The sequence below is a fragment of the Endocarpon pusillum genome (genome assembly GCF_000464535.1).
Source record: "Endocarpon pusillum Z07020 unplaced genomic scaffold scaffold1818, whole genome shotgun sequence".
NCBI lineage: Eukaryota > Fungi > Ascomycota > Eurotiomycetes > Verrucariales > Verrucariaceae > Endocarpon > Endocarpon pusillum.
Genome location: NW_006916082.1, coordinates 101,034 through 113,713, shown reverse-complemented (window position 1 = coordinate 113,713; position 12,680 = coordinate 101,034). Strand labels below are relative to the sequence as shown.

The 12,680-nt window shown below is 49.9% G+C and overlaps 4 protein-coding genes across 4 annotated transcripts in view; all 4 read right to left on the bottom strand.

Annotated features, from left to right (window-relative positions):
* Positions 1-1,377, bottom strand: part of EPUS_03105 (uncharacterized protein) — a gene marked incomplete at both ends in the record, with an annotated part of 1,536 nt that extends 159 nt beyond the window's left edge. The window contains 2 exons of the mRNA XM_007802855.1: positions 15-358; positions 471-1,377. Coding sequence (XP_007801046.1) covers positions 15-358; positions 471-1,377 — 1,251 coding nt within the window. The remainder of the gene's footprint in view (positions 1-14; positions 359-470) is intronic.
* Positions 1,378-3,672: 2,295 nt separating this feature from the next.
* EPUS_03104 (uncharacterized protein) lies at positions 3,673-6,924 on the bottom strand (the record flags this gene model as incomplete). The annotated part of the gene is made up of 1 exon (XM_007802854.1): positions 3,673-6,924. The coding sequence occupies one exon, from the start codon at positions 6,922-6,924 to the stop codon at positions 3,673-3,675; it is 3,252 nt and encodes a 1,083-aa protein (XP_007801045.1).
* Positions 6,925-7,284: 360 nt separating this feature from the next.
* On the bottom strand, positions 7,285-10,050 carry EPUS_03103 (uncharacterized protein; the record flags this gene model as incomplete). The annotated part of the gene is made up of 2 exons (XM_007802853.1): positions 7,285-9,769; positions 9,821-10,050. The coding sequence occupies 2 exons, from the start codon at positions 10,048-10,050 to the stop codon at positions 7,285-7,287; spliced, it is 2,715 nt and encodes a 904-aa protein (XP_007801044.1).
* Positions 10,051-10,988: 938 nt separating this feature from the next.
* EPUS_03102 (uncharacterized protein) lies at positions 10,989-12,062 on the bottom strand (the record flags this gene model as incomplete). The annotated part of the gene is made up of 4 exons (XM_007802852.1): positions 10,989-11,230; positions 11,283-11,567; positions 11,622-11,753; positions 11,810-12,062. 4 exons carry the CDS (start codon positions 12,060-12,062, stop codon positions 10,989-10,991), a joined length of 912 nt encoding a protein of 303 aa, XP_007801043.1.
* Between the last annotated feature and the right edge of the window lie 618 nt (positions 12,063-12,680).

Genomic DNA, 12,680 nt, shown 5'->3' with positions numbered 1-12,680 from the left:
GTGTAGTCTGGTACAGGATCCATGTCGCCGTTGTTGTCGTCGTCCACAGAAGCCATGGTGCCGGGTTCGGTCTGCAGGTCTGGATCTGCGAGGGTATCCTGCGAGGCGCGGTCCTGTGTTGGTGTGGTCGCTGGGGCCTTCTTCTTTTTAGCCACCCGGTCGACTCGCTTGGAGCTCTCGCCTTTCTTGCCCGGCTTGTTGTCGTTGCGGCGTTTGGGCGGGATGGTGTGTTGCGTGCTCGCAGCTTGGTCCAGCGCTCTCTGCAACTCCTCCTCTGCCTCTTCGAGCTGTTCCTCCATCTCGGCCAGCATCTTCTTGAAGTCCTGCAATTCGCGCTGGAGCTGTTTCGTTTGGGTTTCTGCTCAGATCTGCTTCGGTCTGAGCGATCGATGCGATGCTTTCCTGGCAATCGTCCTTTGCAGCATTGCGGATTGCACGTGCTTCTCTTGCCCGTACTTGGTCGAGCTCACCTTGGGTGACAGGGAGACATTCGATGTTTGGCAGGACGTCACAGTTCTCACCAATCAGATCCACCAAACCGATCATATCCTCAAAGGTCCAGCGAGTTGGCTCTCTTTCGTGGACAGGGGTATAGTCCTGATCAGCATTGTCATCACTCCTCACAACCAGCTCTGCAAGCCAGTCGGGCACGGGAACTAGGGCTGGCTTGGTATTGCGACGTTTGACAACTTCACCCTTTTGTTTTGCCTCTTCACGAGCCTTGATGATAGCATCATTGAACTCCTTGAGCTCCTTATCATATTTGCTCGGATCTCGCCGTCGATCGTATTCCGACTTCGTAAGCTGAACTTCCAGAAGAACCCACTTGCCACTTGCGGCCATGTTTCGAAGGACGTGCTTGATTGCTGCAACCTGGGAGTGGACCTCCTTTTCTTCTTTGTTGCATTTGAGACGGTATTTCATGCTCTGCATGCATTTCCGACAAAGCACTTGGTAGAAGTCATCTGGGATGTTGGTACTGCAGGTTTTATTGCGTCCAAAAAAATTGGAAATATAGTGCCGGTCATCATTGGTGATTTTGGAGGAGCATTTACCAGGCTGTGGTCGAAGAAAACTCATGACACATTTGGATTGTATGTCAGTGGTACTGACATCTCCCGTAGTATCCGCACCTTCTAGCGAGTTTTCTTCAGTAGCAGGTGGGGAGGCGGAGGCGGAAGGACCAGCATGGAGGGCGATTATCGCTTCAGTGTCTTCTTCCTTAGCTGGGGACAATGTGGACTGATCAGCTGCAGCGTCGGGGTTTGTTGTTATCTCCTCGTCCTCTTCTTTGGTCTTGACAGGGCTAGGTGGTTGGGCGATGGGCGAAATTTGGCGACTTGCAGGTGCGGACCGTTGCTCAAGTGGATCTGCCATAGCTGGTGTGGAAGAAGAAGAAGGATGTTCGCAAAGCGGTTTTGAATGAAGGAACTGTCAAGTGGGACGAAATGGTCGATGTCTTGATTGATGAGGATATGGGCGGAGGTGCAAGTGTGTGGAAGTATGTTTTAAGAGAGGACCGCTTTGTAGGATGATGCGCTTAGGATCGGCAGGATTGTGATAAGTAGGGTCATACTGTGAATAGCTGTGGGTGTCTTGCGGCGGAGTGTTCCTGGGGTCGGCAATCAATACAGTCACAGGCCGTTTTCGATTCAGTTGTCTGTATTGACGAGTTTTCTTCCCAATTCACCTCTGTGTGATTTCCCAGCAATACGCCGCGTGACTGGGCACAGGGCCAGAAAATGTCACCAATACATGAACATATCCCCGTGTCTTCACAGTAAACATAGAACAGCCCAGTGATGGAGACAGCAAAGATGAGCCAAAGGACCATCCAGCCCACTACAGCGCAGCAAGTAACAACATGGCACAGGTCCTGTCCCTGGCTCTATTCATGGTGTAAGTATACTTTCAACAACGATTGATGTACGTGGATGACAGTACTGCTTTTTGCCTCAGCTGTGCAAGCCAGAACCTGCTGTGATAGCATCTGAGGGAGCTTTTGATACAGCTAGGTTACAGGTTATTACTTTCCAGACCTCAATCATGTACTGGGATCTCACTCACAAGTCTTTCCTGTATCCTTATTCACCAAAGAACTGTGACCGATATCGGCCACGAGCGGCTATAGCATACCGATCTTCACTGGTTGCTAACCCTCTTGTCTTCACCACTGATGGCTGTCGTGAAGTGGATTCAGCTGTTCTATCCTGTTAAGTCACCACAGCAATTACCCAAAGAGGCTTGCATTTCCCAGCCTGGATCAGAGAGCGAATTATGGAGACAGACCTAGTCAACACCTTTCTGGCGCTTTTTGGGTGCTTCTGAGAACTGTCCAAGTGCCAAAAGGGTTGGCAAGACGTTCAACCTTCTCTAGGGCCAACAATAAGACGTAAAAGCCTGACGCTAAGCCGGTGATGCACCACTTGCGAGACATATGGTTAATACCTTCGAGATGGATCTCCAAGATATCCCCAAAGAAAAACATTTCGGAGGGAATGTTGTTGGGACAAGCAAGACCCCTCCAGGTGTTTCAAGCACACGGGCTGGCTAGAACCTATCGAATGACTGTGTACCAAACAGACTCTCGACTGGCCTTGCTGGGCCGGTTGGGAGTCGTTCTTGACAGGATAAAGACATCCTGAAGGTCAATGGAGAGTGACTCATTCGTTCCGCTTTGTAGACTAGGGAAACCGTGCCAGATATTGGTCCAGGACTTGAGCAGTGTACAAAGCAAATCGTCGGAGACCCAATAATGCAAAACACGACTCTTGCACGGTTACCAGCTAAATCTCTTCTTTAAACAGACTGGCCAGCATGCCCAATGGTAAGATCAGTGTCCCTCAACCATTAGCTTGATGTATTCCAGCTCTACCAAGTCATAGCTTGGGTCATTATCTTGCGAGCGGACTCCAAGAAGAATCCTGGTTCAAGATATTCACAGAGCAGTCTTATGCGCTTAGGGTTACGGCATGTTATGGTTCGTTTTCTGAGCCATGCTGGGTCTTTATGCCAGGTGTCCTTACCTGCTGACAGCAACAATGGCCTAGCCGTTCATCAGTCTGCATTGCGCAGACAATGCCCGTTATCAACAGCACAACAGGAAACAGAGAATGCTAAGACATTCCAGGAGTCACCTAAGATTCAGTAAAAAAACAAAGACTATCCACGGAACGATACTTTTGTCAGAATAGTCCATGGCCTAGGAGCACATTGGTACTGCTGATAGATTGTCTTCTCATGGTCGAGAAATTGCCTGGTTGGTGGCGAAATCGAACGGGAATTGAACATAGACGACATGATCACGAGCTATGTTGGTGGTGATGCATAACTGCTGCCGCGTTCAGGCGAATTTTCGAGAGATCAGGCTTAGGTCAGAAGGTCTGAAGAAGGTTGAGCGACCAAGATAGTTTGGAAACTCGAGACAATGAGTTCGTCTATCGTCTATCGTCTGTGGTATGTTCAACCGAAGATAGGCCTACAATCTAAACCAAATCAAGCAAGACTCCAGTTCGGGCAGGATTATCTTTGCTCCAGACTTCTAAACAAATTCTTATTTTGTTGGCGGTATGCATATTTTGCGAGTCGTTTGGATTGATATATCTACTCCTAGCACTCATCTACGGTGTCATGGCTCTCGCTATACACTATCCAAGGCCACAGGATGGAAGGCTATTGCGTAGCACAGTCCATCTTCTCAAATTCAGCCTTGGGATCTCGATCGAACTCCTTTGCACCCTCAGAAGAGAAGACTCGTTTCTCACCCTCAACATTACTCTTGGCTGTGATGGCAGTCAGTGTCGGACTCGCTCCGAGAGACTCCTCTGTAAGACGGTCCTTCCTAGTCAGCTCCTCTTTCCTGCTTGCAGGATATCGCTCGGAATTCCACGGATCTGGGCTTTCCTCCTGCTCCTTTTCAGCTTGTTGATCCTCGTCCTCGTCCTCAAGCAATGTAGACTCCTGAATATCTTCTGCCATCTGCAGACCTCTCTTCCACATTTCATCATCAGTCGTAAGCATCTGGCCCTTGAGTGAGACCCCTTTCCGCCGTCTCGTCGTTGGTGATTCAGGGTATCCGAAACCTTTCCGCTCTGTTCTGGCAGCCTCTCTCATCTTCAGATCTACAGCAAACACCAATGCATTCTCCAGTCTACCTTTCTTGAACCTTTCTTGATCGGTAAACTTCTCTGACCAACCCAAGTCGGAGGATTCCTTATTCTGGGATACCAAACAGCCGTTTCTGGCACAGAAGCTAATGAAAGCCTCCCAGCATGGATCACCTTCCACGGTCAGGGTTTCCGGATCTCCTAAAACAACCAGACCTTCTTTGGCTCTTGTGATGGCAACATTGAACCTCTTCGGCTGTCCTATCACGCCTATTCCTCGTTCCTGATCGTCTTTCACGAATCTCGCTGCATTATCATCCACGCCTCTTCTGGTTCTAGTCGTACAAAGCACAACAATCCTCGACTCCAATCCTTGGAATGCCTCTAGGGGACCAATGTTGACACCATATAGATTGTTCTCCCGGAAAGTCTTTCTCAGAAGATGTACTTGAGCTTTGAAAGGACTTATCACAACAATCTCATCCTGTCTGATGTGTTCACTCAACTGATAGTCGATCGTGTGATGCTCAAGGAGTTTCTGTACCAGTCGAAGCGCCTTCATTATTTCGCCATAATTGTAGAGCGCGCCTGCGCCCAATCCATTACCGCTTAGAACAGACTCAACAGTATCAGGAGTGGTGTTTTGCACGAACAGTACAGGCCAGCCGTGGGGAGACTTCCAGCCTGGCCAGGTTCGGATTATGTCAGAGAGGGTATTTTTTTCGGGAATCAGCGTGTCACCATAGAATAGTTGAGAAGGTACAGATAGGATGGCCGGATGCGAACGGTAATTGCGAAATAGGTTAGTGAATGCTGGACGGTTCATCGGAAGCATCGACGCCGTCAGTCTTGGGCAGCCCTTTTGCCGGGAAAGAGGATGCTGTGCATAGAAGGCACGAGAAAAGAGACGAGCGAACAGAGAGGTTGAAAGGGCAGAAGTACATCCCGAGTAGAGTCGGGGCCCAAGTTGATATTCATCGCCCGCCATGATGAATTGAGGCAAGGAGGACAGAACCTGCGTATTTACCTGGCTCTCAATTGACGGCGTCACAACCATTAGCGGAATCAGTGCCTCGGGCTCTGTTGCTTGTGCTGCCTCATCCACCAATAACGCTGTCCAGTGTAGCAGCTGAAGTTCATTGACAGCTGCATGTGCACTTGGGGCGACTGCGCGCAATGTGCTTCTTGCTAGATAACCCAGAGCCTCATTCGTAAGCCGAGCGCGGACAAGCATATCAGCATCACGACAGGTAGTCACAACTACTTTGTAGGACATGATCCTTTCAAAGCTTGGTAACGAGAAGAGGTCTTTGTCCACATAGGAATATGGTAGAAGGCGGCCGGGAACTTCAGGGAAAGATCTTGACCATCCATTAAGACGAAACAGCTCCGCAGGTGTCAACGAACTGGCCAAGCGAGAAGCTAATGTATCAGCCGCGGGATCAGAGGGCGCACAGAGAAGAATGTGTGGTGCTTGCTGGGGGCTGCCCTGACCGGTAGCTGGGTGCTGTGGTCTTTGCAAGAGCTGCAGAGTAATCTCGACAATTGTCTTCGTCTTGCCAGTGCCTGGAGGGCCAGAGATAAGGTAGGGTACATTGCCAAAGCTCAAATCAACAACAGCACTGACAGCTTTCTGTTGTTCGTAATTGAGTTGTGTGTCAAACCATTTCATATCAGGGAAGGTGCCCCTCGGTAATGTTGATTGCACGACTGCGTCAAATGGTGTTGGGAAAAGCATTCTGCTCAGCCAGTTGGATTTGGCCATGGCTGAACGGGAAGCTCGTAGAGCCTCAGCAGTGCACGCTATACTTCGTGCTACTGGTGTGGTTTGATGCTCCTGGACGGCAAACATGATGTTGCAGGTCCGCTGCGTAAGACCATCAACACGGAGATGGACCTCTTCCTTAGGACGTGCTACTCCCCACACAATTGCATGGAACTCGAGACCAGCGAAAGCAGGTGCACATAAACCTCTCTCTTTGCCTCCACCCGACGCTGACCAGACCTCTGTAAGCTCTTGCACATCAGAACGATGGAACAGTGGCCTAACAAGAACGACATCTCCAAGGTCAATCCTCGGTGAGTTTTCGCGAATGCCAGGGATTTTGACTCGAAAGAGCTGTTGCACCGGGTCTTGCAACTCGAAAGGTGCCGCGAAGATGTTTGAGTATCTCAGCTCCGTAGCCTGTGCTGCTATCTCATTTTGCAATGCTTCCCTAAAGTAAGCTGCATAATTCTCCGCAGTAAGTGAATCAGGTGAAACGGATTCGACCACGGGGACACTGTGTATCGCAGGTAGTTGGACTGGTGCAAGCGGCTGCAAGACTAGACGGCCTGCAAAGCTCCCAATGTACTCCGTAAAATTGATTGTGTTAGGCGAGGAACAGAATCTAGGTACAGCGATTGACTCGTTCACTGCTCTTAGCCATAGAGGAATATATGACGGCGCGTATATATCAAAAAGCGTCTTATTGGAAGGATTATTGAGCGAGGATAAAGGCAGTTGCGATCCATCTAGGGGATTCTTGGATGCTTGCTGACCATCCTTCGCAATGCCAGCCGGATCATTGTGCTCTCCTGATCCTGTGGGAAATATGCCAAAGGGTGAGGCTTGAGTGGGAATTGATCCAGGCACTGGTGGAATTGCATCGTAGCAAGACCTCCTAGGAGGTGGGAATGTTTCTTTTTTGGGAGAGGGCGTTCTACTTGGCTTTGCATTTAATGTTTGAGGTGATTTGATGGGTATTGCGGTGCTATTTCGGGATGGAAGAATGAGGTGGGAGGGAGCACTATCACGCTTTTCTCCATTTCCAGGCATCGTCAATATAGATCGAGACGCAGGTGTGCCAAAAGCGCAACGAGTTAAAACGATATCAATTTCACCGTTTCAAATCTGCGCACGCACAGAACTTTCTTCAATAAAGGGTGGAAACACCGATATCAGCTAGATGCCAGCCACGTACACATTGCAATAAAGCCGCCTAGTGTGTGTTTCTTCATACCCGTTTTGTCCATCACACTGGGTAGGACTTCGGAAAACATAAACGCCACAATGATGTGTTCCTCCATTTCCCACTATCGTACAGGATCATGATCTACTCCGTGCTATATCCCGACCATCTCTTTCGTGCCGAACGACCAACAAAAAATGATTTGAAAACCCCATTTATGCCTCAGATCAATACCCTCGCCTGCTTCTGGTGCCTCTGCCACCCATACCAGCGCCGATGTCAATAGTGCTCAGTTCAGCGCTCAGGGCATCCATGCCTCCATATGCTGCATGTCTATCGTTCAAGCCAACAGTAGATATGGGTACCTTCGCAGGGATGGGAGGGCCTGCATCATAAGGGCCCCCTAGACTTCCTCCACGGCTATGCCTCTGATTTTGCTGGTCGTACAGAGAATATTCCGTCAGATCTGGGCGAGTTGGGTGATTCGTTCGCGGCGAAGGCGTGTTATAATTGGCACTTGGAACAGCAGGACTCGAATGAGTTTGTTGATATGGCTGCACCGGCAGAGGACGCCCAGGCATCTGCTTTTGCAAGCGATTGCGGCCATCATTCTGCTGCGCTGAGCCGGGTGGGGTTTTTAATACTAAGGGAGAGCTTCCATACGCCGAACCTGCAATCGAGTGAGGTCTTGCTAATCCGGGAGAAGATCCATAAGCCGGTGGTCTGCGTGGAGTGGTCTCCTTTGTCTTGTATCGAATCACCATTTCTGGCTTTCTGCTTTTCCTTTCTGGCTCTGGGGCCCAGGTGTCTGTCGGAAGATGATCTGTAGGGTCGATTTCTCGTCCATCGTTACCGATAATTGGGCCTTGATCTCGAAGCTTTTGCACTTCATGCTGCCGAGCAGCTTCCTTGGCCTGTTCCGGAGTCTCATATCGACTTTCTGGACCAGCAACAGTTGAGCTCTGCGGAGATGATGGATTGAAAACTTCATATGAATCAGGTCCAAATGGAATGCTACCCAGCCTCTGGTCACCCGGCCTTTCTACAGGCTGGAGGCTGATTGCTTTTCTTCTGGGGACAGTGCGTAGATCGGGGCTTACCGCTCGAGGTTGGATAAATGGGGGTTCGGACGCAAAGGCCTCCCCTTCATCTTCAACCTGAGGCGGCTGATACGGCTTGTACAGGCTGCCAACGACGTCCATCTCCCCGTCCCTCTCCCCGTCCCTTGGAGACTCTACATACGTCATAGACTGTATTTTGACATCATGGGTGTTCTGCATCCATGAATCTGCGGTCTCTTCCATACCCCGCCCATAACCTGGCCTTAAGCTAGCTGGTGTGTTCTCGATGCCATTTGTGGGTCCTCCCTGTGCACTAGCCCCGGTTCGATAGGGTGGTGAGGAGTATATTGGTTTCGTGTAGGGAGAGTATAGCTGATCCTTCTCCGCGGAAGGTGGAGGGGAGGGCTCAGAGCTATGACACAACGGGTCATAATTTCGCTCAATGCTTTGGAGTGGACTGCGATCGAAGGGGGACATGCGACGGCTGTTTGATCCCAGACTCAAGGGTTGGGGCATTGCTACCGGTTGCATATTTAGAGGCACATCAGGCGGCGAGGCCGAGGTCTGTAGGTTGCTCCGGTGTGCGGGCGGAGGCGGTGGAGGTCCTTCATCTTCAGACGAGTGGTACCGCGGCTGTAGAGCAGGTTCAACGTCATGTTGGGAGATCGATTGTCGTAGAGGGCTATCGCGGAAAACGTCGTTCTTGACAGGAGATGTGCTAAATCTGCGAAAGGATATCTGGCTTTGATGGTTACCCAATCCAGGGGCGGATTTGTCGTGAGTGAATGGAAGAGGCGATGATCCATACTGGGGTGGCAATGAATAAGGTGAGCTCCTATCGGGTGGTGTATCGGGCGACTGCGCGCTATGGTAACGTTCAACAACATAAGACCCGTGGGATGATGGATGTGTTGGAGTGACTGGTAGAGGTGATTGAGCGGAATGGAAGCTAAAGCTATCCGAGTCTCGGAATTCGCCGTGACGCGCGAGATCTCCATATTGCACAGGTTGTTGCGCAGGAAAATTGGAATTCGGCGCTGCCTGAGGCTGCCGGTACCCATCATTAATAACTGGAGGGTCAGAATCAGATCGTTTTTCTGACAGTGGGTCAGGAAATGAGGAGTTTTCAGTGCTCGTCGGGACGGGACACTGGGAGTCTGAGCCCCATTGGTCGTCGTGGTCCTGATGTGAGTGGTTCCGAGTATCATGTTGATGAAGTTGTGGTAGCGGAGCAGAATGGACCTGCCCCTGTGGAGATGGCCTGCTTGGAGATGCAGACATCGAAGGGTCTGCTGGTAGTGGCCTTCTCTTTACTTCTCGTGGTCCTAGCCTACGTGGAGCAACACCACTGCTGCTTGAATTCTGCTTGGTGTGCTCTGTCTGCTCCTTGTCTCGTCTCTTTTCTGTGCGCACTGGATCCTTGGGGCGTGTGTCGTAGTAGGTCAATTCCATTCGGACATCTCCGGCATATTTCCCTTTGAACTGCAACTGATGCCACAAATCATTCTGGCCTCCGCCGGGGACCACCACTGTCGTCAGGTCGATCCAAGCTTCTCCTATCAGGTCCGTCTTCTTGTCATCGTTGAATACGGAGCACTTGAGCTTATAGTAGTCGGGAGAATCATGAACCGTGAATCGTAGTTCTTGGTCCCTAAAGTAAGATGGTGAGCTTAGTGTATCTCATGAGGTGTGATCAACTTACCATTTAGGTGTTTGCCCACCCCTTTTGTCTGTACCAGTCTTTTTGGCTTCTTTACCTAGTCTCATTGCACAGTATGGATCTTGCTTCCCCATAGTTCTCCGATTTGGCAGGTTCTTGGCTCGGTCAATGACCGCAACCAATGTACCAATTTCGGGGCCGTCCAAGGTCATGTCTGCAAATATGCCTGCTGTGTGACCTGCCGGCATGGTCTTCCCTCCCTTGGCAGCCATGATGATAGCAGAACGCCTAAAGAAGCACGTTCCGACAGATCGATTGATGGATAGACGCCTTCGACTATATGGCCAGAATTTCGAGGCCGTGTCATGGAAAGAGGCTCTGACATGGGTTATTGCTGCAGTCGTGTGGACAATCCGTTCGGTTGAATCAACACAACATGATCAAATAGGCTTGCCAAGACACAGCATCCATTCCAAGCCAGGAGATGACACTCAAATTCTTGACAGAAGTCTGCCTCCCGGTTTGCCAATATTGAAATGCGAGCGGTTCTCTGTTTTGGTTTTGCTGGATAGGGCGTTGGGCCGGATAGTTAACTTAACTAGTTAGTGGGAGTACTTAAGTAGCACCAGCCACAGCGATGCGACAAACTTTCTGGCCGGTTGCGTAACGGCATGGCTGGGCGAGGGGGCAAACCTCCTGCATCGTCACCAATTACATCAACAATCCACTGTCACGTTTCATAATAGCACTTTGTGTACGGAGTAGCGTGTAGCCCCATGGCTACCAGAGTTGAACACATTCAATCAGCCTACGGCGCGTTGCAACACCATAGAATTTGACTGCATCTGCGCCTCTGAGCAGAACTCGGGGTGCTTTGATTGGGACTTGGAACCAGTGACTGTCCCGTGCCAGCTGAACCTTCGCGATTCAATGACAAGTGATACTAGACGAAGACACACCAAGCTACTCTATTCGAGATACCAACTAAGTCTGCTTGCAACAAACCACCTCCCTTTTGAGCTGATTTGATTTGTACTAATCAAGTTGCCAGAAAGCAGCTTTTCCACAGTATTATCTCGACAAACACATGCAGTTATTGACTTTTTGCTAGTGGAGATGAATGTGAAGATACGGTCAAGACATTTTGTGGTTGGAGTCATCATAATTGTGGTGTTCTGGGTTTATCAACAGCATCCGCTGTTTCCACTTATCATGGTATGTGCTCATATATCGTGTCGCCTTCTTGTGGCGGCTGCAAGAAATCAAACGGAATATCCTTGGGGAGCTGATGGTTCTCTGCCCATTGACGAATTGCGTCAAAGTTTTTACATTTGTGCTGGGTATTGAAGTCCACATATGCTTCTGGCCAACTCGGATTCCACCAAACCTGGCCTAGGACCCCTGTGTCAATCGTGCACATGAGCTGCTGTCGGATGATATCGAGACAGTGAGCTGGGAATCGATGAGCTTTGCCGCCATTGTGGTCATACAGTTCAGCACTTACAAACATGGTGCCGGAGAATATGATCTGAGTTCGAAAAAGCTCCTTCGCCAAGCGCATGGTAATGGTCAAAATTATAGTACAGAGATTTTCGGAGAAGATTCTGGTCAACAATCTTGTCAGCGAAGGTCGTAAGAAGACTATGTCCGTTGTTTACCAAGCAATGGAGCTGATGGAGACCCTCCATGTTGGCTGGGAATCCACCACCGTACTTGTCAGCGATTTTGACCTGATCAGCTAAAAGGCCCGACTTTGCAGCTTCGTCCACAGGTATCATTACGCTACGGTCTGCACAAGAATTCCATCAGCAGAGAATCACCGCAAACCTTCTTCCAAGCTTACAGTCCACGCCGAGGGATGCCCAGGCTGCGTCGACATCGGGGCCTGCATCCTGTCGATAGACGTTCTCCTTCAACAAAGAGCCATTAAACCGGATCACATTGTAGGTTATATCAACGTCTTTCCGAATCGGTGCTAGGGACCCGTCGGCCAGCGCCCGGAGACGCTACACACTGTGCATGGTGTTTTACAATATTGAGAAGCATGTGCAGCACAGAAATGATCAGCACCTATGTGCCATCGACTACCGAGCCATGCTCCAAGCCCGGCCGCAACGCAAAGAGACGCAAGGAACAATACTGTTATGCCGCATCGAGATATCGTACTTCTTCGAGGTTTCTGGCGCGAGTCTGAACTCTCGGTGTCTGACAGCAAGGTCTCTGACTGTTCCCCCTGAGAGTTTTGGCCAGCTTTGTATTCCTTCCTATACCAATCTCCATACATTTTCATGAGACCATAGGGTTTGAAGCGAGCTATAGTGCAGCAAGATAAAGCTGTGTACAACAGGTTGAAATGAAGGGGCAAATGCGAAATCGTGCGAACAGGGTTTGTCCCTCAACTGGACCCGGTTGTGATACTTCACCACTCAGATGTTTACCGGGCCATGCATTCTGTCACATACATAGGGTAGCATGTGAAGATGGGCAGATAATCGAGCTACAACATTATCCTGCATCTTATACGATATCAATACGAGCAATGCTACGTCGACTCATTATGCTACCCCTCAGATCAGCCGTGACACGCCCTCTGCGAAGTAACATGTACTATCTGTTCAGCGAATTTACCCCTCATTTGTCTTGTCAGTACGATTGCAGGGCTTTGCGAGCCCAGAAGGATTGTCCACCTCAGAGGAGACTTCAGGCTCGTGTTGTTCGTCCAACCATCACGCAGCCGTTCATCCAAGTACTACGACTAGTACTGTACCCCACTAAAGCTTCTGCGCTTGGCATCAACATGAGGACCGGAAACTACTAGCTCATGGTCGGATATCGAACCAAAGCCGTGTCCACATGCTACTATAGTTTCCTGGAAATGCATGTCCTTCAAATGCTATATGAA